General features: G+C 40.7%; 1 protein-coding gene across 19 annotated transcripts in view; it reads left to right on the forward strand.

Annotated features, from left to right (window-relative positions):
• Positions 1 to 26,946, forward strand: part of PCDH15 (protocadherin related 15) — a 1,100,829-nt gene that overhangs the window by 1,014,976 nt on the left and 58,907 nt on the right. For 18 of the 19 annotated variants that reach the window (XM_075423218.1, XM_075423232.1, XM_075423213.1 and 15 more), the window contains 3 exons: positions 3,914 to 4,023; positions 4,812 to 4,952; positions 18,992 to 19,119. In XM_075423218.1, coding sequence (XP_075279333.1) covers positions 3,914 to 4,023; positions 4,812 to 4,952; positions 18,992 to 19,119 — 379 coding nt within the window. Of the gene's footprint in view, positions 1 to 3,913; positions 4,024 to 4,811; positions 4,953 to 18,991; positions 19,120 to 26,061; positions 26,113 to 26,946 lie in introns of those variants that run through there. The other variant, XM_075423228.1, reaches the window with a different exon arrangement.

Genomic DNA, 26,946 nt, shown 5'->3' on the forward strand with positions numbered 1-26,946 from the left:
CAAAGGGAAGAAGTTCTTCCTCCTGTTCAGACAGAACTTCCTATGCTTCAGTTTGTGCCCATTGCCCCTTGTCCTGTCGCTGGGCACCACTGAAAAGAGTTTGGCCCCATCTTCCTGACACCCACCCTTCAGATATTTATAAGCATTTATAAGGTCCCCTCTCAGCCTTCTCTTCTTCAGGCTGAACAAACCCAGGTCCCTCAGCCTTTCCTCATAGGACAGATGCTCCAGTCCCCTCATCATCCTCATAGCCCTCTGCTGGACACTCTCCAGTAGCTCCTCATCTTTCTTGAAGTGGGGAAACCAGAACTGGACACAGTACTCCAGATGAGGCCTCACTAGGGCAGAGTAGAGGGGAAGGAGAACCTCCCTCGACCTGCTGGCCACACTCTTCTTGATGCACCCCAGGATCCCATTGACCTTCTTGGCAGCCAGGGCACACTGCTGGCTCATGGTCAACCTGTTGTCCACCAGGACACCCAGGTGCCTCTCCACAGAGCTGCTCTCCTGCAGGTCTGCCCTGAGCCTGTACTGATGCATGGGGTTGTTCCTCCCCAGGTGCAGGACCCTGCACTTGCCCTTGTTGAACTTCATCAGGTTCCTCTGCACCCAACTCTCCAGCCTCTCCAGGTCTCACTGAATGGCAGCACAGCCTGGCAGTGTATCCACCGCTCCTCGCAGTTTTGTGTCATCAGCAGACTTGCTGAGGGTACACTCTAACTCTTCATCCAGGTCGTTGATGAAGAAGTTGAATGAGACTGTGCCGAGTACTGACCCCTGGGGGAGGCCACTAGTTACAGGCCTCCAACTAGACTCAGCGTCGCTGATGACAGCTCTCTGGTCTCTGCCATTCAGCCAGTTCTCAATCCACCTCACTGACCACTCATCCAGCCCACACTTCCTAAGCTTCCCTAGGAGGTTTTTATTGGAGACAGTGTCGAAAGCCTTTCTGAAGTCGAGGTAGACAACATCCACTGCTCTTCCCTCATCTACCCAGCCAGTCATGACATCGTAGAAAGCTATCAGATTGGTTAGGCATGATTTCCCCTTGGTGAATCCATGCTGACTACTCCTGATAACCTTCTTTTCCTCCACTTGCTGAATGATGAACTCCAGAATGAGCTGCTCCATCATCTTTCCTGGGATGGAGGTGAGGCTGACCGGCCTGTAGTTCCCTGGGTCCTCCTTCTTGCCCTTTTTGAAGACTGGAGTGACACTGGCTTTTCTCCAGTCCTCGGGCACCTCTCCTGTCCTCCAGGACCTTTCAAAGATGATGGAGAGTGGCTCAGCAATGACATCCATCAGCTCCCTCAGTACTCCTGGGTGCATTCCATCGGCGCCCATGGATTTGTGGGCGTCCAGATTACTGAAAGTGTGCTTCAGATGAAATGTGGGTTTTGTGTATACACAGTCATGAAGTTTTTTGTTCAAATTATGTGCCTTCAGAAGAAAAAGAAAACAACAGAATGTACAATGCAACATCAAAAGGATTTTTGTTTTCGTTGCTGGCCTGCATCTCTGACCTCATCAAAAGAGCTACAGCTTGAAATACTTTCAGATTTCACAGCCTTTTTTCCCCAACTCTAAGATTAACCTTTGCATTTGTAAAATGCGCATTAATAAGCACTCTAAGGCACTAGTTTTGCACCTTAATAAATCAGGCAGCAATAATGAATTTTATTTCTATTGCTGATAGCACACTTGAGGCAGAAGGGTGGGAGCCAGAGTGATCTGCTCTGTGCTTGTGTGTTTGAGTACAAGTGAGCTTTCCATCACATTTTTCTGTGAAAAAAATCAGGTCATTGTTTCAGTACAGTCACTATTATATGATCCAGTGTGGCTCAGCCTGGAACAGTATTTTCTCCCCATTATTTGTACAGTGGAAGGCCTAGGGCTGCTCAGAAGGACTGATACTTCGCCATGCGAAGTGAGATACGGTGTTTTGAGAGAGACTGGGCCCTCCACAGTAAGCAAAACAAAACAAGCAAATGAAGCAATGTTACAGGAAGGGAAGACAGAGTGCATCTTAGCCCTATGGGCCATGGATCTGGTTTGCCTTTGGCATCTTTTTTTTACAGGTGGCATAGTCTGGAGCATAAGCGGTCAAGCCACCAATACAGTGCCATAATTGGATTAAGCTGAGAGCAAGAACTTGGGAAGAACAAGAGAAGTATAACTCTTAGGGCAAAGTAAGGGAGTAGTCAGAGAATCTAGCGTCATGGTGAAGGCAATCTGAATAGAAACTTCAGAGAAGAGGCAGAAGTAAAGGTAAATTTCTGACCAGCGTGGATGAAATTAAGTAAATCTACCAGGTCTTTTTTTTTAAAAAAAAGAAAACAATAAAGAGTAATTTACCCACTGAAATTTTAAATTCTCTATATTCAGTGTCATTATCTAGAACTTTTTCTAAGATGTCCAGACCAGTATTCATCCCAAAGGAAATGTTTATAAGACAGAGATCAAGGGCAGATTGTTACTGTCTTGGTGTGGGATGGCGAAGATTCGAGTTCAATAGTTAGGATTGCAATGTGGGTTTTCAGCTTTCTGCCCTTGGAATGGGGAAACATGGAATGGGGTGAAATATTTGAAAAATACCTGGAGGGTGAAAGAGAGAAGTCAGAAAATATTCTTTGAAGCAAAAGCAGATGTAGATTCTGTCTAGAATTTTGAAGATCAGTGCACAACTGAAATACTCCTTTAAGTCTACTCCTGTTTATAAACCTATCCCAACATATCCTCATCTGTCTTTTATTTTGTTACATACCAAATTAAGGTAATTTTTTAACATGGAAAATACCTGGATCATGCTGTTTTTATTAAAAATGCATCTGCATTTATGGATGAGTGCAAAAATATATTTTCAAATTTGTCTCTTCACTAGCATGAGTAGTTCTAAGCATGAATTCAGCCTTTACTCGCTGTCTTGAAAATCTGAAGTTTTGATTTGAGATTAGCTCAAGAGTCTCAGTTCTCCTTGTTGAAGTTGTTTGGATTGCTGTTTTAAATACATTAGCACAGACTCTTTGTTCATTCTGAAGTTATTACGGTGTCCCTGAGGAAACAGCATCTCAAAATTTTGCTCATCACATTTTCTGAGGAGATAGCATTTGAACAATAGGAGAGAAAGAGTGAAGTAATTCTTTGCTGTATTTAAGGAGGAGACTCATTGTTTATACATGGTGAAAATGTGCTAAAAATGAAATGCTCAGTTTTCAGTGTTTGTAGGGTATGAAGAACATGAGATACCAATGTCTTAGGAGTGTAATATTTTTTCTTTTTCTCTCCTTACACGAGTCAGTGCTCAGTGAATTGGAAACAATGTACTGAACACTTAAACGATGTGTATGTATTCTTGGGTTGCCGTTCATTTCCTGAAAAGTGTTTCAGCTTGTAGTACCAAAATGTGTTGGCAGGAAACTTTTTGGATCTTTCTGAAGAGTAGAAATTCCTATGGAGGTGGTTTTAAAGTGCTTAATGTTTAATGATAGAGGTTCTGCCTACGAATGGATTTTCCTGCATGCTTTTTTGATAAATTGTTGAGTTTTTTTAGAATAGTTGAGTACTATAAAAGATCTATTATGTTCTAAATTTTATGTACAGTTTATCAGCCTGTGATAGTTCTTGTGTTTCTGTTATTTTCTACTCATTATTCCCTCTTTTTCCGTTTCTCATATCAAGGAACCATTGTATTTTTATATTGTCAATTCTTATCAGTTAGACTTCTTACTGATTTTGCATTTGCAGAGGCAAAGGTTAAACCTTTGCCTTTTTAATATGTTCTTCTGTAATGACAGATCTTCTCCCTTTGGCAGCCTAATAGGTGGGTGAAACTGCTAACCTGAGGAATAAGTTTCAGCAATGTGCTCTTCAGGGAACTGGAAGATAACACAAATACTTTTGTTCAATTCTGCAGACCTCCACCAGTGAGTGAAAGTGCACCCAAAGGAACTGTGGTCGCAGTTGTTACGGCAGCTGCCTTGAACCAGACAATTGTATATTCGATTGTTTCAGGAAATGAAGAGGGTACGTACTAATCTTTCAGTCTTAGTGGTTATGCTGAGCCTAGTGCGTGCATCAGGATTCTTCAAGAAACAGTGATTAGAAATAAAGCTGCTGAGGTGAGATCTCACCTCATCTGTACAAACAGGAGGGACTGCCATTATCAAGCCTTTAGAGATTGGCTAAAGATCAGATTAGTTAGTAGACTTACAATGAAAATCAAAATACAATGAAATTTTCACCGATGTGAAAATTCATATTGGTGCCACATGGTGTGAATCCATGGCATACTGAAATAATATAAATAGCTCTGATGGCGTTGTACTTCTTGCTTAGAAATCTCTTTTAAGGCAGTGTAGACTTTGCGGTGCTGTAGCCACAAGTATTAGAGTAGAACCTGATATTTAAATAAAACATCATTCCTACATTTGCATCCTTGTCAGGTACGCTTCATGATCCACCTTGAAATCTCTAAATAGAATTACACTAAATTATTTGGAGGGATGTGGAAGAATTCCCCATCCCATCCTCCTTTTTGCGAGAGTGGGCTGTTTGTATTCTGTGCTCTTGCCAGCATGTCCTTAAATTGGTTATTTCAGTACCGGGTCAGATTCAGCTGCTGTGCTCCTTTGAAGACAGCTTCAAAGAGGAGTTATATGGGCTTTTAGAGGCCTGAGGGAAGGATAGGAGCAAATTTCTGAAGACAGTGTCAGAGAATAGTGTCATCACCAAAAAAAGAAGCACTTAGACGTTAAAAAAAACAAAGTGTTTATGCATCTTAGAATATTACTTCTGTTTTTGCTGGATTTCAGATGTGTTTGCTATTAATAACAGAACAGGCGTGATCTCAATTAAAAAGTCTCTGGATTATGAAAGCATGAAAAGTTATGAGCTTCGAGTTCAAGCAGACTCCTTGCAAGTGGTACGATCCAATCTGCGTGTCCCTTCCAAAAGTAAGCTTAAAAATCCTTATTTTTGAATCTCTTTTTAATAGATATATGTATTGTTCTTTTTTGAGGATATTGATAATTGCACTTTAGCTATTGACCTTGTTTTGTTATCAGAAATACAAGGGTGATGATGGTATGTGAGCACCAGAGAGTGTATTTCTGGATCACTATGCTTCCCTTCCATACGTGGAGCTGATCAGTCTTGAGCTACATCCTCACAAATCATGTTGATATTACACAGTTGTAGGTCTCACTCATACAGACAAAAGTCATTTTTGTATATAAATGCAGAGTTGATGACACAAATTGAACATTTTCAGTGCAATTAGGGCGTTTTGTGATGCAATGTCACAGTTACTTTTTCGTAAACACATTATATAGCCCAACTACAGACTTCCTCCCTGCTGGGCTGGTAACATCACTGCAAACATTGAAACACTACAGGGAGGAATGAGGAACAGATACACAGCAAGGGTGACAGGAAGAAAGAGACTCCTTCAATACCCCTGAGGGTCTGCATAGAGTTTATTGCAGCCCTGACTGAGAGCAAACTGGAGGCAAGGACCTGCTGTGACAAAGGCATCTCTAGGCAGGAAGAAGTTTATTTACAAACTATTTTGCTTTGGCTCTGTCTCATGGTGAGGGTTTTCTTTTTCACTTTAATGGTTTTCTTTTTCTAATAAAAGTATTTTGAAAGATCCTGTAATGATTTTTATCATCATCTCTGTAAGGTAAAGTTCTGAGAAGTCCGGCTTTCAAACGTGGTTCACTTTGTGTCCTAACCCATCCTATACAGTGTCCTGTTTAAGTCATAGTTGTGCCCTAGTGAAAAAAAAAACACAAACAAACCAACCTTTACCAAAAAGTGTTTTGGTACATGTTTTTACACACACTGTGTTTGTTGTCTCAAGTTTTTTTCCTATATGTTTGGTATCTGTGAGTCTCAGTTTTTCCCTGCTCTAAGGCGCATCATGGATGCAATGAAAATAAGCCCAGGGTGGTGGACTGTTGCACTGAGAAAAGTGTGGTGGGGAATGGAACATTTGTTTAAAGGCTATGAAAGTATTACTTTCTTCTATTTCAAATTGAGTGTAAGATTATTTCAAGTCATTTGTTCTGCAGCCATAGTTATTCCAGTATGAGCAGTGAGCCAGATCTGTTGCAGGTGGCTGGAGCATTTTTCTCCTCTGCACTTCCACCAGTGCTAATCCTAGAGCAAATCTTCAGCACTGGAAAAAAGCAGGCTCATCCTGACCAAAAACACCCCCATGAACTAATAGGTTGAGGGGAAAACTTCAGCCTCTTTCATTTATAAATGTCCATCCAAGAGATGCTGCTGTACTGTCTCATTGCATTGACCCTTGTGTGAGCTGAGGAATCCCCAGGAGGCCAGGCTTTGTGGACCTGCTGTTTATTGATGTGTGTGTAAAATTCATTCAAAAAAGGACCTCACATTGGTATTTTGAAACCATGATATACAAATGGAGTTCAAGTTTACTTCAGACTTCTGTGTTATGCAGATGACCAATATTTAGTTACTTGTCAATCCAGGGCGACAAGTAGGGGGAGATACTATAAACTAAATGCCAGTTTAGTTCCTGAATGTCAGTGAGATCTGGGCAATTATCAAAGTGTGTATGATGCTGTATGGATTTTGCTGCCACGGACTTTGATTTGATCTCTGTTCCCAAGGATTGTGACAAGCCAGGGGCAAAAAAAACTTCCGTCATTCTTTCATCTGTCACTAATGTTAGACTGTCACCTTTCCACCTGCCCTGAGTAAGAGAGAATTCATTGTGCCTATGTCCAGACACAGAGACCACTGGGCAAATTAGGACTTAGAACATGGTGCGGTCCATTTTTCTCCCTTGCTACAGGGAGAAGTGAACTGTGTCAGCTTTTTCGGTTTTGCTGCTTACTCTGATCTCTTTGGCTGGCATGTTGGCAGGCAGAGAGACAAAGTGCCACCCCATTGTTGTCAAAGGTGGCAAAGTTGTTCCATTACAGACAGAGTCTTTTCCACACTGCAGATTGTGATCCACATTGAACAGTCTGAGAGTCACAAAGAAAGGGCCACCCTTAACTAACTGGGCTGATTCTGCTGCCCTTTTTCTGTAATTAGTCTGTAATTTTTCTGTAATTATTGTTCTGACAGATACAATAATAGCCATGAATATTAGCAAACCCATCTCTAGTGTATTTTAGTGCCAGTTTGGTGCATATGCATGAGAGTATTATGTATATATTAGAGATCAAAATTCCGATTGTTGGGGATACTAATTTAAAGAGGGTGCAAGTCTGTTTCTTCTGTATAAAGATACTACTGTAGAACCTGCTTGCGATATTGAAATTGATACTTCATGAAAATATGCTTACAGATTTTTAAAGTTCTTCAAGTTCTTAACAGGCTTAAGTATTTGGGAATATGCCATAAAATGGGGTGATAGACTATAGCCTGAGACATTGTATGGGGGGTGGCAGTTAAAATACATTCATCGGGCTTTCCGGTACTACCCATGTAACCAGCAGAAGACTTTGGAAAATTGAGCATGTATTATCGTGCATGTTTCTTCTTCCTTAAGAAAGAATTGAGCATGTGTGTGATGTAAAACGTAGGGACTATTCGGAAGTCAGAAGCTGAATTGTATTAACAACAATGTAAGATTCTGTGTGCTGTTACAACCACCACTGATGGTGTGCCTGGAGAGGGAAAGAAAGAGAGGTCTAGTGGCAACTGATTGCATCTCCTTGTGCCTGGGAGAGGCAGAGTTAGGGTTATATTCTGTAAAATGCAGCCAGGCCATAAGCAGTGAGGAGATAAGGCATCTGGGTAGTGTACACCTGTTTTTCGAATCTTTCTCTGACATAGATGAACAGACAAGGGAGTGAGCAGGTTCCAGTAGAGGTCTTTGGGCAGACTGTTAAGGAAAGCAGGGGCCTCTCTATCCCTCTTCCAATTCCTAGTCTGCACTACAGCACTTCTTCCAACTGGGCAGAAGTTTTAAAAAGGGGATGGCTGAATTATTTTATTCAGGGATACTTGATAATGACTGGAGTTTGAATTTGATCCAGTGTAAAGGAAGACATGAACTTGCTGTATGTGTTTGGATATCCATGAGTATACAGTGTGTATTAGATTTTGAATATGCACTGTGCTGGATGTATAGCTAAAGAATTTGGTTGACGTATACTTCTAATACACTTTGCAAATATCTGGCTAACAAAATCACTTAAATCTTTGTAATGGAGATCCCTTGACCTCTACATTTTCTTCCTACATTTGCATGATGTATGTCTTTACATTTTCTCTGCATCTTTTTCTTTCTTGATTAATTTTAATCAGGTTAAATACTACTTCAGAGTTTTGGGGCAAGGAATTGTTGAACTACAGTGGAAGGAGATGAGACAGAATTAATGAACCATTGTGGACTTTGGTGACATAGAAATGATGACCCACTTTGGAGATAGGTGACCTTGAATGCGCTTCTCTAGAATTATGTGACATTTAATTAATACACCACTCTGACTTTCAGTGGCAATGAATTGCTGCCAGTTCTGGCATTAGGTACCACTGAATTGGTGAACCGTTCTGGAATTTGTTGGCAGTGAATTAATTACCTACTCTGGAGCTGCAATGATGTGCCCTTCTGAAGCTAGATAACACAGCACTGATGAACTGCTCAGCCACAAAGCAGTGCTGAATTTCATGAAACTCAGAAGCAAGGTACCTAATTTTTTTTAACTGTATGGTATTACAGAAGACAATCATATAGAAGTGGGAGTTTGAGTTTTCATCTGTGCAGTAGAAAAGTGGATGATACTGCATAAAGTGTAACTAGGCTTGTCAGTCAGTGATAGTGCCAACTGATAGCGTAGTAATAACTGAATAAATAAATGAGGAGAGAGTAAATTGAGATGTCCTTTGGAGTATGAGAACATAAAATTGGTGACTTAAACTGGGTTTTTAAAAAATTATGCTAAGTCATGCAAAATCACACTCTTACTTTCAGTGGAATTGAACTGCTTAAATGAGTTACTTTAATAGAAACTTTATAATGTGAAGTTGCGGTGCATTTTTACTTCGTTTGGATGGAAGAAGAGTTAGATTTTCTGATGACAGTGAACTTAAAAGGTTGGAATTCTTGCTTGACGAATCATTAACTGGTGATTCTGAGCCCTGAAAGACCTTCAGTATTAGTGGACTTCTCTAGTTCGGTTAAATTTAGCAGCCTGGAATTTTTCTGTCTGTTCTTTTCTTAGATTGTCTATCACAATAGACCATAGTTTACTGGTATACTGTAGGTCAAATTAAGATTATGACTATTAGCTTCTGTACAGAAGCTTTCAATTCTCCCTCAATGGATAAGATGAAAAAACCAAAACCTGATATATAACGAGAACATCACAAAACTCTGTGTGGCAAGATACATTCTGCAATTGGAAGGTGCTGCTCTGTGATCTATCACAGAGCAAGCAGCTCCTTCCTCCCAGTAAGAGTTGTGAATTAGTGAGATGAAAGGAATGTATAAGTACAATTAATCATTTACTAAACCAGAAGTATTTCTTGAACAAGACAAACATCATCTTTTCCTCATTTGAACACTGCCAGCTATTTGCAAAGTTTTCATCAGCATCTCACTGTCTTGCAGTTTGATACCCAGGGAAATGCAGGCAGAGCAATAACCTTGTTGTGGCAAGGAAGGGACAGCAGGAAGCAGAGGGATTTATGGGAAAGCACAGGGAACAGCAAAGAGAAAGTGCTGCCTAATGACAGTGAGAAAGAGCAGTAGAGTGGTATAGACAAGAAGGGGAGAAGAGGGGGTTGTACCATGTAAACGTGGTCCCAGTTTTAAGAATCAAAGCATTAGTGGGCATCTGGTCCCTGTGCCAGTCAGATGAAACATGCACTGTGGTGGCAGACACCAAGGGCTTCCAGCTTTGATCTGGAGAGAAGTGTATGTTTACAACAGAGCCAGAATATGTTTTCTTGTGAACACCAGAGGTAAAATGGGCTGTTATAGTTTGGCTGTGGCCGGCAACAAAAGGGCCACGTGGCTGCTCTGCCAGCCCTCCCCCTGCTGGCGTGGGGAGGAGAATGGAAAGAAAAAGGCAAAAACTGGCTGGTCAGATAATGGCAGTTTAACAGAACAGCAGACAAAGGGAACAGTAACAACAACGATACAGATAAGCAGAACACACAAAACAAACAGTAGAATGCACAGAGCCACTCTCACTGCCTGCTGCTTCAAGCGCTCCCAAACCGCGACTGCCTTCCCGCCGCCCAGCTCCCCCCAGCCAGAACCCAGCCTGATGGCACATGGTACCGAATACCCTGCTCTCTTTGGCCAGGTTGGGTCAGCCCGCCCGGCTGTGTCCCCTCCTGGCTCCTGGTGAAAATTTACCTTGTCCTGGCCAAACCCAGCACATGGGCTCCCCAAATTCCTCCAAGTACGGAACTGGAGGATTCAGTCTCATTTTTTCCAGTGTTCACAGTTTCCAGCATCTGAGAAGGATGCACCTTTTCATTCCTCAACTCCGTATGTATGACCCTTTCAGCCTGCCACCACACTCTTGCTCACTGAACTGTCACTGACATCAGTTGTCATTTGCTCTCTTGTCTTGACATAGCATTGTTGTCTGAACATAGCTTCACCTGTCCTCCATGGCTGCTCAGCTGGGTAGCCTCCAGGCTGTCCCGGTGTCTGTCTGCAAATGGACATGGATGAAAACAGATTGTTTAAAAATTACATCTTACAGGCAAAGGTGTTACCATTTGGCACAGTGCCATGTGAAAGGTTTGTCTTCATTAGAAGTCACCTGTGTTAACAGCTTCTTACTAAATCAGTTGTTGAGAGGGAAGCCAGAGGGAGTATTTTTGACTGCAGGTTGCTCTACTGTAGATTTTGTCTTGTTTTGATTGTCTCTAAGGCTGTGAGATGCCTCTGCCTCCCAAGCCGTGGCAGGGGTGAACAGGAGGGTTACTTGTGTCGTGGACTTGTAAATGCAGTGGAATCACAGAATCACAGAATGGTAGGGGTTGAAAGGGACCTCTGTGGGTCATCCAGTCCAACCCTCCTGCCGAAGCAGGGTCACCTACAGCAGGCTGCACAGGACCTTGTCCAGGCGGGTCTTGAATATCTCCAGAGAAGGAGACTCCACCACCTCCCTGGGCAGCCTGTTCCAGGGCTCCGTCACCCTCAGAGGGAAGAAGTTCTTCCTCTTCTTCAGATGGAACTTCCGGTGCTTCATTTTCTGCCCATTGCCCCTTGTACTGTCGCTGGGCACCACTGAAAAGAGTTTGGCCCCATCCTCCTGACACCCACCCTTCAGATATTTATAAGCATATATTAGGTCCCCTCTCAGCCTTCTCTTCTTCAGGCTGAACAAGCCCAGCTCCCTCAGCCTCTCCTCGTAGGGGAGATGTTCCAGTCCCCTCATCATCCTTGTAGCCCTCCGCTGGACACTCTCCAGTAGCTCCTCATCTTTCTTGAAGTGGGCAGCCCAGAACTGGACACAGTACTCCAGATGGGGCCTCACTAGGGCAGTGTAGAGGGGAAGGAGAACCTCCCTCGACCTGCTGGCCACACTCCTCCTAATGCATCCTAGAATCCCATTAGCTTTCTTGGCAGCCAGGGCACACTGCTGGCTCATGGTCAACCTGTTGTCCACCAGGACACCCAGGTCCCTCTCCGCAGAGCTGCTCTCCAGCAGATCTGCCCCAAGCCTGTATTGATGCATGAGGTTGTTCCTCCCCAGGTGCAGGACCCTGCACTTGCCTTTGTTGAACCTCATCAGGTTCCTCTCTGCCCAGCTTTCTAGCCTATCCAGGTCACGCTGAATGGCAGCACAGCCTTCCGGTGTGTCTACCACTCCTCCCAGTTTTGTGTCATCAGCAGACTTGCTGAGGGTACATTCTAACTCTTCATCCAGGTCGTTGATGAAGAAGTTAAACAAGACTGGGCCCAGTACTGATCTTGTCCCCTGCATCTTCTTGTAGTCCCACTGTCAGCTCTCCAGCATCCTCTTTTTTAATTGGCTCTAATTAAAAATTTGGGATAGGAAGAGCAGCAAGCATGTATCTCACATTCTTAGAGATGTAAGAATAATGACAGAACCATGTCATGCTTTTGCTGTCTTTTAAGAGGAATCAAAAGAAATGAAAAGCACAGCAAACAATGGATTTGTTATCTTTTGCAGTTGTGCTTGCACTGTCTTGATAAACAGATTTCCTTTTCTGAAACTGCAAGTGTCTTCTTTGTGTCTGCATACAGACAACCTGGCACAGGTGAGAGCTGAAACAAGATATCCCTCCAAACTCTGATAGGTGCTGCAGAATTCAGAGTAGCACGAATTTTTGTTAAAAATCGTCTTAGAAGTAGAATTCAACAAGGAAGAGGTAAGGTATCTGAAGAGCATTAGATGAGCTGAGAGGGAAATACACTTCTGCATTTTTTTGATTCAATCAGGTGTGCTCAACATAACATGCACTGCCAGGTGTGAATATGTGATCATGGTAGAGATGCTTTTTATTTTAGTATTGAAAGATTTTTAAGCAAAAATGCACCTTTGAATTTATTATTTACATGTTTTATTCATTCAGTTAGAACTATTTTTTTGCCTTTGGAGCAGTCCCAAGCAAGAAGTGGTGCATACCAATTCCCCAGATTTATGCAGAGGCACTGCCCCAAGGAGGGTAATTTCTGTTGGCAGATTGCTGCTGTAATCCCAGCTATGAGGCAGGGCTTTGTTGTGGGTGTTTGAGGGTCAAAATACAACAGTTCGGTCTCTCCTCTAATAGTTTTGGTTTTCTAATCGCAAAATAAATCTTTGGGAATCATAAAGTAATAAGGGATAAAACCAGTTTTGCAACCAAATTTCTACAACTGCTCCACACTAATTGGGAACAATAGTTCCACTAAATGAAGTATGAAAATTAATTCTGTATCCCTGGATTATTGTCTTTTCAAATAGCCTTATATTTTTAGTTTCAAACATGTTACAAAAGTTTATGCTGCTTGTGGTATAAGAGGGCTGCCATGCCTGCCCCCGAATCTAGGAGATGTAACAGATGGATAAAATATGCTGCAGAGCCTAAAGAGCTGTGAATCTGCCTCCTCTGCCACACAGCTCTGGGGTAGTTTACCTGAAAGTCACTGGGATGAACTTCAAATTTCTTTGGGCAACAAAGCAGTGTATTTTAGAGAGACTGCATAAAATGTGAGCTCACATGCAGTTACTTATTTGGTGGAAAAATATGTTTTATATTTATTTAAATCAGACCTTGGATCAGTGCTGTTCTAAATACATTGCTGTTTACATCTTGTCAAAGCTTCTTTTTGCACTGTTCTTGATCAACTGTGGCATATGAGCTTCTTCAGGCTTTATGAGCACATCCTGATTTAGATCAGAATGCCACTGAAAAATATTCAGTGCTGATTCCTATTTGGTTCTGCCAAGTTTAGTAAGGCGAGATTGAGTGCAGCTGCAGTTCAGTTTATTTTACCTGCCAAAGCACAAAGTCTGCTCGACAGACTTGTGAGATAGTAGTAAAGCAAAGTACTATTGAACCCTATCAAATTACAATTCTCATCCCTGGTTTGATTAAAATGAACTTTTAAAAGAGAAGAAACTGCTGTTACCTGCTGCAGAACAAACAGCCATGACTTAAGCTAGATGCAGGTTTTTTATGTTGAAATTACTGATGCATGAAAAGCAGCTGTATCAATGGCTGGTTTGGCATATTGTAGAAGATAAGTGCAGTATCGTAGGTGAAAGCATAGTGTAAAATGAATATGGTAACACTCAAAGCATAGTTGACACTGTCCCTGTGTTCAAAAAGCATTGCTTTAGTTCATCTTAATTTCTGCAGTCTGGTGAGAATCTACAGGCTCACAAGAATCAGGCATATTATTAGCACATTATTAGCACTCCTCAGATAAGCAATGATACTGGAAAAGAGTTTTAAACAAGAGTGTTTGGGAAAAACTACTGGAAATGCTAGTATACACTAGTTCTGACCAGCTCCTGGAATCTTTGTTGCTGGTTTTGTTTTTTCTGTTAGTCATTCATGATCTACTAGTTTCATGTCTTTCAAAGGATCCTCAGGTTTCCTTTAGAGCAGCTTTCACGATGTTTTCACTTTCCTTAAGCAAATCACAGAACCTGAAAGATCCAAATGCCTCGTCTTCTAATCTTGGGAGAGATTATTTATCTGGAGCAGTGCATGCAATATGTTTGGTTCTTATAAGCTGAAGAGGACTTACAGGCAGCTGCAGTTCTGCATGCTTTGTACACTGCAGCAAGTCTCCGGGGGGTCTAGGAGAGAGGAGGCAACTGGGACACAGGAAACCTTGCAGGAGATCCTGGTGCAGAAACTTCCTTTGCAGGGTATTGTTTGGGAGGCTGACCTGACCTTCGGGACTATTGCAGTAATTGGTGTGAAAAATCCAGACAATAAATGTGCTTTAGCATTAAAAATGTTCAGTAAAACTGAAGAAGCTTATGAAATATTACCTACATATTTTGTGTGCAGAGGAGCACTTCCCACACAGCTGAAGTCAGGGAGTTACAGAATCACAGAATCACAGAAACACAGAATAGTAGGGGCTGGAAGGGACCTCTGTGGGTCATCTAGTCCAACCCTCCTGCCGAAGCAGGGTCACCTACAGCAGGCTGCACAGGACCTTGTCCAGGCGGGTCTTGAATATCTCCAGAGAAGGAGACTCCACCACCTCCCTGGGCAGCCTGTTCCAGGGCTCCGTCACCCTCAGAGGGAAGAAGTTCTTCCTCATGTTCAGACGGAACTTCCTGTGCCTCAGTTTGTGCCCATTGCCCCTTGTCCTGTCACTGGGCACCACTGAAAAGAGCTTGGCCCCATCCTCTTGACACCCACCCTTCAGATATTTATAAGCATTTATTAGGTCCCCTCGCAGCCTTCTCTTCTTCAGGCTGAACAAGCCCAGCTCCCTCAGCCTCTCCTCGTAGGGGAGATGCTCCAGTCCCCTCATCATCCTTGTAGCCCTCCGCTGGACTCTCTCCAGTAGCTCTTCATCTTTCTTGAACTGGGGAGCCCAGAACTGGACACAGTACTCCAGATGGGGCCTCACGAGGGCAGTGTAGAGGGGAAGGAGAACCTGCCTTGTCCTGCTGGCCACACTCTTCTTGATGCACCCCAGGATGCCATTGGCTTTCTTGGCAGCCGGGGCACACTGCTGGCTCATGGTTAACCTGTCGTCCACCAGGACACCCAGGTCCCTCTCCGCAGAGCTGCACTCCAGCAGGTCCATCCCAATCCTGTACTGGTGCATGGGGTTGTTCCTCCCCAGGTGCAGGACCCTGCATTTGCCTTTGTTGAACCTCATCAGGTTCCTCTCTGCCCAGCTTTCCAGCCTATCCAGGTCACGCTGAATGGCAGCACAGCCTTCCAGTGTGTCTACCACACCTCCCAGTTTTGTGTCATCAGCAAACTTGCTGAGGGTACATTCTAACTCTTCATCCAGGTCGTTGATGAAGAAGTTAAACAAGACTGGGCCCAGTACTGACCCCTGTGGGACACCACTTGTTACCAGCCTCCAACTAGACTCAGCACCGCTGATGACAACCCTCTGAGTTCTGCCATTCAGCCAGTTCTCTATCCTCTTCACCGACCACTCATCCAGCCCACACTTCCTCAGCTTCCCTAGGAGGATATCAGGGGAGACTGTGTCGAAAGCCTTGTTGTAGCACTCAACTTTCTTCTCTGCTCTTTTTGGCCACCGTGGCAGTCCTGTGCTGCTTTGTCCAGGGAGGATCCTTGCTTCTTTCATCTGGCCAGCTATTTAGGTGGCTCAGTCACAGTAATAAGCATTGTATTTTGATTGCATGAGGTCTCACAAGAAGTACCGCGAAGGAGTAAATCCTGGTTTCAACTCCTGGAATCCATGAAAAAGAACGTAATGGGAGCTGGATTCCAGATATAGAATACCAAAGAAGCAAGGTTTTACATACATGTGGATACAAAATTTCTGTTCTGGAATGTGAACGTAAATATTGGTGTTCTTCAGTGTTCACTGCCCAACCTGTAGGAGTATCAGTAACTAACAGGGCACATTGTATAGTGAATGTTGTTGCTTCCCTTCAGGTAGCAGAAAAGTGGGCTAGAGCCACAAACAAACAATATTTAGAACAATCACTAAATATTTGGAATCTAAAGGAAAAAAGAGTCTGTTGCTGTAACCGGACTCTGGAAGAGCATGCTCAGGTTGGGTGGCTTTTTCAATCAGGCATGGCACTGGAGGTGCAGGGGTGGTGGATGTAGGAGCACCGTACCCTGCGTCTCTGGGCCCCAGAGCCCCCCATGCAGGGGATATCTGATGGAATCAAGCAGAGCAGATCCCCACGGCAAAGGATCTGGCATGACCTTCATACGCATGCCAGTTTCTAATGAGGGATTTTCATGTCCACTGCTTCTCAGCTTATCCTGTGTGAGAACAAGGCAACCTCTACAACTGGCTGGGAGTCGTTCGCTATGGCCAGCTGTAGGTTGGAATCCAAGAAAAACCGCGTGGTAGTGAGGAGTTCACAGATGCTGCATTCTCCATCTACCAGAATGAATGAAATATAAGCTGTGTATAAAAATCAGGCAGTAAGATAAAATGAAGGTATATGTTTAATTTAATGTTAACGATGCTAATGTTAGTCTGTATATATGCAGAATATTTAATTTACTTTGTTCTTAATGCAATAACTTTAAATCCTCATTTTCAAAGCATTCAGCCATCACTAAACAAATCAGGATTTTGGCAGCTCCGAGAATTACCAGAGAATTAAACCAATGTTTTTGAGCAATTTGCAAAGCAAACCTTGCACGAGGCTAAGCCACCTCACCAAAACTGACTTGGAAATGATGAAGATAGGGAGCGCTATGCAAAAGATGTTTAATTTACATTAGAGAGCTAGTGCAGGTTAGCGAACGCCTAGTCCTACCAGCACTGAATGTGATACAATTAGGATCTTCCCTACATCGGTAAACTGGTGCCAGCCAGTTCATTAGCTCAGCAGGACGAGGTCATTTACACACATTACCTGTAATCTTGCTTCGATTGCTTTCTTCCCTAAAGGGTGTTGCTGCAATGAAAAAGCCTGCTTGGGAATCTCATTTTTCTCAACAGGGCTGCAGTTTCTAACTGTGACTTAGTATTGCAGTGAGAAACGTGAAGGATCCAGTTTAACAAGAGGGAGATATGACTGTTTGTAGGACCTCACAGTACCTCTTTGAATTTTTTCTCCCTGTAATAAATAATGTACTCAAGGTAAGAAGTGTTCTTTTAAAAGGAACATAAGCGAAATAGAGATGATTGCAAATAGACCGCTATGTCCTCATTACACACATTCAGATGTTGGAATACGGCTTTTTTTTCTAATTCCATAAAATGAGAGCTTGTCATGAAGTCATTTTCCCACAAAGTAACAGCACCTACAAGTTGTTTAACGTATCTGCACAGATCAGTGTCCAATGTGAATAATTTGTTATTCCTGTGAGGAAATGTCATTTCCATTTTTTCTTTCCTTTCTGTTTTTTTCTTGTCACCGTATTAATGCATTGGATAGAATTTTGAATGTTTTTCTCAAATCTCAGTTACATTTGTGAAGTCCTTATTTGTTTCCCGTCAGTTGGACCATCAGATAGACAGAAGATCTTTGGTGACCTTGGCAGTCTAAGAAACCGTCTGGGTTTTAATTTTTTTGTCCCCTGAAGATACAGCTACAAGCTCTTTCTACATAAGACTGCATTCTGAAGATAACTCAGATCAGCATGGCACTTGTGCAACATTTAAATTACCCTGGCACTGAAACAAGTTGTGAAAACCAAGTCTGAACTGAGGCAATTTATCACTTGAAAAAGTGGTTTTAATGAACTGGGTATCATAATTTACAGCAGTCTTTCTGGATTATACATTTCTGAAAGAGACAAACAGCTGTTGGTATAAATTACTGTGCAGTTGAATCTTTTTTGCACTAGGTCCATAATTTTTGCTAGATGTTTTTTACTTGCAGAAGGAGAGAGGTGTTTATTGTTTAATGAGGTGAATCAGTAACTGTTTAATAAAGCACAAATGAACAGCTGTATTTTGCTTGAAAATGTGTTGAACCTCTAGCAGGGGAGTAATACTTCTTCAGTTCCCATGGGCCAGCCCAGGTTTGTGATGAAGACAGACTTAGGCATGAACTCAATTAATACAGTAAATTCATTAGGTGTTGAGGCTGCTTAGCACATGCATGGTCAAACCTGTCAGAAGTTTGTGCTTTAAGGCTCAAGCAGGTAAAGAAAAAGCTGCACTGACCTGCAGTGTAAAGTATCATGTTGTTCACGCAAAGGATGTTTCTGCCAGTGCTGTTGTATGAACATTTGTGACTTTACGGACACCATGGCAGAATCACTGACTAGGCATTTGCCATGGGAATTAGTAATAATGTGAAGCACGTGAAGTGGAAAAAGCAAGCTGCTGTTTGCAGCATAACTACTAGTATACATCATCTGTTCATTACCTCTTTATACCATTTGTGAGAATTTACTATGACCAAAATCTGTGTTACTAAAGTACAATATTCTTACTTGTGCTTTTCTATTTATTTGAAAAATTAGTTACATGTCTTTTTTTATATTTTCCCCAGAATAGCTTGCTTTCCAAAGCAAGCCGTGGCAGGTTTTTGCTTACAGGCAGATTCAGATAGCTCTGCTAGCAAAGTGCAGGTGTATATATCATGGGAATCATTTTCTGGAAAGGTACAAATTTGAGCTCAAAGTTCATTCAGAAAAAATGGAAAATGAAGAAACAATAAAAATAGAGTACAAAAAAAACCCAACATGAAATCTTTTTACTTCCTTTAAGTTTATACTTTTCATACCAAATGTGCTTATTATTTCTAATGAATTTATTTTAACATGTTATGCATGCACTTGTTTTACATTGATCTGTTTGGGCTGTAAATGTTTGAACCCCAGTAGGTGTTAAAGACATATTGCCATATGTTCTATGTATACTTGCCATTCCTTCTTTTAGGTAATATAGCCAAGGTGTTTATTGAAGTAAAGGATGAAAATGACCATGTGCCTGTCTTCACCAAAAAAATGTACATTGGAGGAGTGTCTGAAGATGCCAAAATGTTTTCTTCTGTGCTTAAAGTTAAGGTAAGACTGAAAGTTATTTAAAATAACATTCACTTGCAGTGGGAAAATATTTGCTCACTGGTTTGATTTTTCACAGGAGATTATGAAATGTGTATCTCCTGAAAGTGTTTGAGATCCTCAAACATTGGCAGCAATTTCCATTTTATTTCTTTTTGTAATCAAATATAGTGAGCACAGAATGGATAATTCTTCTTATGAAATCAGTGTTTGAGTGTGAATAGGAGTGTGATGGTTTCCATTTGTGTGTATATGATTGACATGCATTGGCCCAGTATTCCAGCAGTTACTGAAACAAGGTTGATTTTGAGCTTAGAAGAGTTTTGCAGGTTTTATTTCTATTGAATTTATGTGCTCATTTTTCATGTGAAGATTTATAGCTATCATTTTAGGTATGTTAATATTTAGAGGATTCTTGTACACTCAGTACTAGTTTTTACCTTCAATCCTTTTGACTGCTTCTTTGCAGCAGCATGTTTTTACTTTAAAAAGGAAAGAACAGTTTCTGTTTCACATCAGCAAAGCACTTTCATGTCTGTGCACTGTGATGCAATTTGTGAGGTAAAATTGACTATCCGTAGGTTGTTTTTTTTTAAAAAAAAAGCAAAACAAAACTAAAAACAATAAGAAGAGAAAATTCAAGGGATTATAATATATAGAATGTAATTAACGTCAGACAGAGAAAGAGTTTAGAATAAAAGCTATTTGTTTTCTGTAACATACTTTGTGATGCAATCTTTTGTGCTAGAGACAGCCTGAGTTGCCAGGACTATCCAACTCACCTTGTTTCCTCTGCCTTTATTTTGTTACCTCAGCAGGCCTCCTGCATCTTTTTTCACCTTAAGCACTAGTGGAATAGCTTTGAAGTTGCTGATTCTAGCTTATGCGTGGAGGGGCACAGAAATATTACCTGCTAAGTGTTTTATTTTGACCTCATCATGTATTTAGAACACCAGGAATGAAATACAGAATATCAGAGCTTATTAAAGCTGTCCATTGCTTTTTTTTTTTATGGCAATCCTTCCCAAAGTAAGCCCAGAAATGGCAGAAAAGTGGGAAATTAGTAAGCATTGACCGTTGGATAGAAGCCTCTGTAGATGAAATCTGTTTAATTTGTGCCCTAGTCTGGAGTATTTGTTTTTTCTTATTTTTTTTAATACAGTGCTTATCACTGGCAATTTTTTGTCCCCAGAGTATCCGTATTGGTCTTTTCTAGAAACGCATACAGCAGTCCAAGTAAACAGCTGGGAATTTACTGAAGGTAACTTGGAAAGGAAACATTATAGTGTGTAAATCTGCCCTGCGCCAGTTCTTCCCAGCTTCTTCCGCAGGCAGATTGTGTTTGAGGCCATAGCAGGTAGGGACAGACCTACTGAGTGGGGCTGGTCAGGAATTCCACATTACGTGCTGCCCTGGGATGGTGCTAAGGCTGAGCTTGTGCTTGCTAGTCTCCCAACTGCAAAAACATGAAGGACTCTTAATACTGATTTGCCCCAAGTGTGTTCCTAGCATAGCAAAGGGTGCTGTTCGGCGGGCAGCGTGAAATGTTGCCTGATAGAAAGACCTGCGCCCAACCTGCAAGGTAGTTTGGGGAACTGGATCAGATACGATCAGTTGACAGATCAAACTCCGTGCAACTTCTCTCATAGCATCATTAGGAGAACACTGAGTGGTTAAAAGAAACAGCAATCCTGAATGAAAGGGAAGGTGTAGGGAGGAATTATGATGAGCGCTGGTAACTGGAAAGAGCGATTAGCCCAGAACGCTTGTTCACAAGGCGTGTGTATTTACTACTGCTTTATCAACTGTGAAGACTCTGTTCAGACTTTGTAAATGAAGCCAAAAAAAGTCATCTAGCATGTGCTATGCCTGTGTTTACTTTAAAGATTTACTTGTTTGTGAATAAAGACATGACAAAGTGGGTAATAATGCAGCATACTGCATTGGAAATAATACGTTCAGAAAATGAATTGCCAAATTTCCTTTTATAGATTTCTTTCCCTCCATCTTCTGTATTGAAGTTTTAAGGTACACCAGACTTCTACTCTGTACAAAATAGATAGTGACATATAACCAGATGTCTGCTTGATTCAATGAAAAGAAGATTCTAGATGCACAAATTAAAGAAATTGTGATAGTGTTGCTGTTAGGGTGATCTGAGACCATAACTGAGCAGAGTTCTGAAGGCAGAGGTAGTATTTTTGTTAATTTCTCTTTTTTCCAGACATTTTGCCAGTTGTTGCTTCTGGCTACGAACCTTAAACTGAACCCCTGGCATACTCAAAAATAGGAAACAGAAAATTGTGTCAAATCCATGAACTTTAGAAGTGCTGAAGATACAGAAATGTGCAAAGGTACTGGAGTAGATAAAGAATAGAGAATAGCAAAGTTACTTAGCTAAAGAAGTGTTATCTATATGAAAGTAAATGAAACATAAGACACAAACAGAGAATTACATTTTGAGTTAATCACACAAAATTTGAACAGGCTGTGAAACCCTACTGGGTTTTCATAGAGGCATTCCTGATTTCTTGGACACATATTCATGTGTGTCAGTCAAGGGGATAAGAAGCATGTGAAAAGGGCACATAAGTAATGGATTTTTGGAGGTGAAGAGGGGAATCTGCTTTTACCCTTCAGAAACATTTGACTCAAGAAAGATGATCAGAGGACAGAAAAGGAAGACACAAAGGAAGATGGAAAAGATACTACAGTTTTATATCTCTAACCTGCTTTGGTTAAAACGTATGACAGACTTCTTCCTGACTTTGCTGACAGGCAAAATAGAGCAAGGTATAAGACAGAAGCTAATGGATGGCATCAAGAGTAACAGTGTGCTTAGTTACAGTAAAATTAGAAAAAGTTAAGAAGTGCTTGTCGTAGAAAGTCAGGCTGTAACTGATTGTTCTAGCACCAAACATTTTCAGCAGCTGGTGCAACTTAGCTTGCTTTCAGTCCTTTAGGAAAAAAAATAATTGCTCTGTTAGTTAAATACAATACTCATTTCAATTAGTATTAAGATTTAATCAAATTAATGTCTTTTCTTGAAGAGTTCAGGTGAGTAGAATTAAATAACTAGTTTTCCAAGTTAAGATTAAGAACATTAACAAAGTACATGCATAGCTTGCACTGTATATATTTTTCAAATTTTTATTTTAATAAAATTATTAGATTTTGTATGTTATTCTTATTAGTCAATTTTTTATCCTAATAAAAACCCCTCTTTAGTAGGTTTTTTAAATGCATTTGCTTTTATCTTCTGCATTCATTAATAGTTGTGGGTTTTTTTGTGACATCTGAGTAATTTTGAAAAGAAACTGATATTCTCAGCATATTATTATTATTCCTGTCACTGGCAACAATTTTGATGATCCTTGACCATGGTATTGACTAGTGGAAGAACTTTTAAAATGGAAAGATGTAAAACTGCATATTATAGATGGCTGAAGTCATTGTTATTTGGCCTCATAGTGAACCAACATTTTCTAATTATGAATAGCATCACGTTATTTGTCACAGCAATGCCATACAGTCAGAGTTATAGAAAAGTATGCAACACCTCCTGGACAGTAGGACCCAAGATTGCCACTTTTTCCCCCTGTACTTCAAGGAGATACCGGCAATAAACAGGTACTAAATGTGCAGAAGTGACATTAGCTTTTAAATTGGTTTCTTATGTACATTCCATTATCCTGAGGGAAGGAGAAAGTGTTTATTTTAAATTGAAGTTTAAGGGTTTTTTTAGCAAAAAAAGAATGGACTCTGAATTGAGCCAGTGTTTTCCTTGCATTAAACAAAATTAGGTATTCTAAAGGTACAGCATGGATGCTGTTGATTAACTCCTAGCTTCTTTGTGTTTTCGCTTGATTTTTATCAATATGTGACAGATCTTGCTTGCAAACCTGAAAGTCGAAGACTTCTGTTAGTAGTGGATGATTTGTTTGAAAATTCCCAGTTCACCTTTTCTTTGTGAACCATTATGTGTGTATGTATGTTTAATACCAGCTCCTACTCATCACTCTCCAAGGCCTTTATTTTTATACCCCATCATGTGAATATCTATGCTTCTAATGTCCTATGTCAGTTCCTGCACCTGTGGGCAGCGCTAGTAAAAGTCATAACATTGTTTTGTAGCAGGCATTACTGTGCTGTACGTAGAGGCGGTTGTCAAGGTTTGGTTCTGTAAGTGTGGTGAGATGCTTAAGAAATTGCATGGGGGAGAGGATAAACTGAAGTTTTTGGAACAGTAGGATGTATTAGAAAAGAAATGAGGACAACCCAATTCAGTGAAGAGAGAATAAGAAAGAAAAAGCGGTATTTGATCAGAGGTGAGATAGGATCCATCTTGTGCTTTTATATCATAAAATGCAACTCAAGTTTAGAGTGATATATATTTCTCATGACTCTTTCATCAACTGTGTAACTGTTAGGTATCATAAAGATGGTATAGATGATGAAAAGGGATTTTTAAGGCACGAATTAAGATAATTCACATTGTGAGTACCTACATTTACTTTCTCGTGTGAAAGTGATAAAATACGCAAAGTTCTCCTTTTTGAGGTGACCTACTTGATGTGTTGGAAGGATGAAGGGCAGGCAACCATTTGACACTCTATTTGATTTCCTTCATATAGTAGCAAAATCTTTGTATAACACAACTTTCATAGCATAACTTACTAGTTGACCATATTTTAGCAGACTTTCAGAGAAAATAAGCCACATTCATTAATTATATTTTTATATTTTAAGCACAAGCGTGTTTTTAATTTGCCTCAATGGGTACAATAAAAATTGCCCAACAAGGGCCTTCTGGCAGGCTTGTGGAGGATGCTGTGTCTGGAAGCCCTAATTTTGGAAACACCAGCACTGGCTCCAATAGTGAGAAATGCCTTTTTCTGGAGCGGCAGAAGGAGATATTGCTGGTTAGAAAGCTCAGTCTGCCAAAGCTCTGGGACGGCTTTACAAGTGGGCACCATATGGACACCATAGAGCTGCTTTAACCCAGCTCCTGTCGTCTGCTGAGAGGTTGGAGCAGGCCTGTGCAAACAGGTTTGCTTTAACCAGTCACTGTGGGTGGAAAAACCATGGGAAAAGGTCAATGGATGAGTGGGTTAATTGCAGTAATCGGAGTGGTTGGTATTTATACATTGAAATGGCTCCTGCAGTTAGATGTGATTTACAGGGTATGCCTGCTTTTATTTGCCATTGCTGTAATTAAATTAGTTAAGCATAATAATCACAGTGGCAGACACTAGCTAGCAGTTATCATTTAGTGGCAATTTAAGCTAATGCAATTTTTCCTTTTTATCAAATAAGAAATAGAAAAGATGGGCTGAGAGACATGAGCTAGGAAGTTCCAAATTATAGGTTTTTACCAGTGTAGATACTAAGGACGTTCAAAATTATTTTATAATCTGGGTGGAAATTCACTGTGTCTTTATTTTAGAGAGTATATGGGTTACATTAAGCAAGAGGTAAACAATATTTTAAGTTTGTAAAAATGTATCTGGTTTTGCAATAGTTTAAAAAGAAAAATAGTCTTAGTGTCAGAAGAGCGTTGATGTTAATACCAAGAGGCGCTTACGTTGCAGGATAGGGTTAACAGTTGTGTTTATGCCCTGATCCTGACCTCCAGGTGATCCCTACCCCACCAAGATCTGCAGTGGCCTCTTCCAGCAATTTTCCAGGCCCAGGGATGTGTTAAGGAGCCCACAGCTCTCTTCCCAGCCATGTCCCTGCATTTTCCCAGAGAAGGCCAGGGCAGTTTCTGCTCAGGCTTTGCCCCGGGTAATCAGTGTCCTGCTGATACTCCCTTAAGTTGTAGTCAGATCTCCAGTTCTGTCTCATTTTGGCATTTAATAAGTTATTCTCAACTACCTCTCTTTCTCTGTACAATGTTATTGGCACATAAGAATGGCTCATTTTTTGTGAGTGTAATTTATATAAAAATAAGACAAGCTTTATTGCCCTATGCAAAACCTACAGCTTTCAAATTCAAAAAATCCCTACAGTTAGTTCCTCTTTAACAGTACTTAATGATTTGCTGTAGTCATTAATTTTTAATATAACAATTTATGTAAATAAATTTTAGATAAATTTGCAAATACACTGTTTAACATTTGTATGTTTAGCTTCAGTTGCTTAAATCATTCTGTACTCTGTGGCTTGAATAAAATTTCACCCCTCCTATCAAAGCACAGTTCTTCCCTTCTTGAAAAATCTTTTGTAAAGAACTCTAGTCTTTGCACTAATTATGCTGTACAGCCAAGTGAGTAGCACGGGGAGTAAGAAATAATCTAACTGCCAAGGGCCAAACACAAAAAAAATGAAGGGAGAGAAGAAAGCTAGTACTGAGTACATGATTTTACGCACAAATTGAATTTATAGACAAATAAGCCAATGAAACACTGGATAAACGATTCTCATCATCAAAACAGTTGCCTATGTGACTAAGGCAAATACGATAGATTGCTTCTCCAAGCTCTGTAAGGTACAGCAATTTTACTGGCAGCAGCAAGCACTCTCTGAAATATATTCACTTGAATATAAAATCCTTTTAGAATAATGTGTTGTCTTGCTCTAGATTTTTAGAAAGAGTACTATAAGCAAATAGAAAGAAAGCTTGAGCTCAGGAGAATGATCATTATCAAAAAGCCACTTTTAATTAGAATTAATTTGGTTAATGATATGCCATATGAATTATTCTATATGAATATGATTGTTTTAAGGCTAGTGTCCTCTGAAAACTGAGAAGTACTAATGTCTCTAAGAAACAAACAGAAGGAATATATTTATTCAGTTGGCGCTTTTTAGCCAAGGCTTTAGTCCTTGCATCTTGAAGACCATGTTTATATTGCTAAGCTCAGCAGGAAATGTGAAGCTGTGTTAAGTACCATTTCTCTTGAAATGATAGTCAAGGCTGATTGTTGCATCTCAAATCCACAGGCAATTTCACACAGCCGTGTGCTGCACAGATGAGATCTTTTGAGTCCAGGAGATGATCTGATGCAAGACCGAAGGGTATCAGGAGCCATGGTGGTAGGGCAGCTGCAGGATGTCTTGGTTGCTGGTTATTTGGATTTACCTTTCCCTCTGTAACCATTGCATTGCTGGGCCTGCAGAGGTGGGACAGGTGGAACAGCAGTCTGGATGATGGCTTTAATTGCAGTTCTGGTGGTGCTCAGAAAAGGTTTCAGGTGGCAGTCCTGATGGTGATTGGTGTTATAGTAACCTTTAATGTTCTCTCTTCTTTTCTGCAATTCTCTTGTTTTGCCTGGAATTTTCAACATGTATGAGAGCCCATTTCCATGATTAAAGGCCTTTTCATGCTTTTTGTTATGCATATGTTAATTAAAAACAGATGTAATACTCATAACAACTAATTTATGAATTTTGTGGTTTGAGATTTGCTTTGCATTTCATTAGATTAGAATTAGTTATTTTCCTTTGCCACTGGTATTTTTGTGTAACTCCTGGTTTTCCCCTCAGAATTAGAACCAGACTTCCTTTAGCCACATGCAAAGTATTTTCAATCTGCTCTATAAAAACAAAACCAAAATCAACACAATCTTTAGGGAAGTTACTGGCGGGAATTGACTTTTCATTATAATGGTGTGTTATTAGCCCTTTCTTTTTAAACATATTCTTTTACAGTATTAATCTCCCTAGTTTGTTGAAGTGCATTTAAATGAGGAAATATCAGAGATTGTGACTGTAGTAAAGAAAGTGAGAAGTTCTTTTCTGCATTACTCCTCAGTTTATAAAGGTAGTTTTGTACTGGAAATCTTTGCAGGAAAGGAAGCTTGCCAAAGTAAATGACAGTGAATCAAA

This window comes from Opisthocomus hoazin, chromosome 6 (assembly GCF_030867145.1).
Source record: "Opisthocomus hoazin isolate bOpiHoa1 chromosome 6, bOpiHoa1.hap1, whole genome shotgun sequence".
NCBI classification, from domain to species: domain Eukaryota; kingdom Metazoa; phylum Chordata; class Aves; order Opisthocomiformes; family Opisthocomidae; genus Opisthocomus; species Opisthocomus hoazin.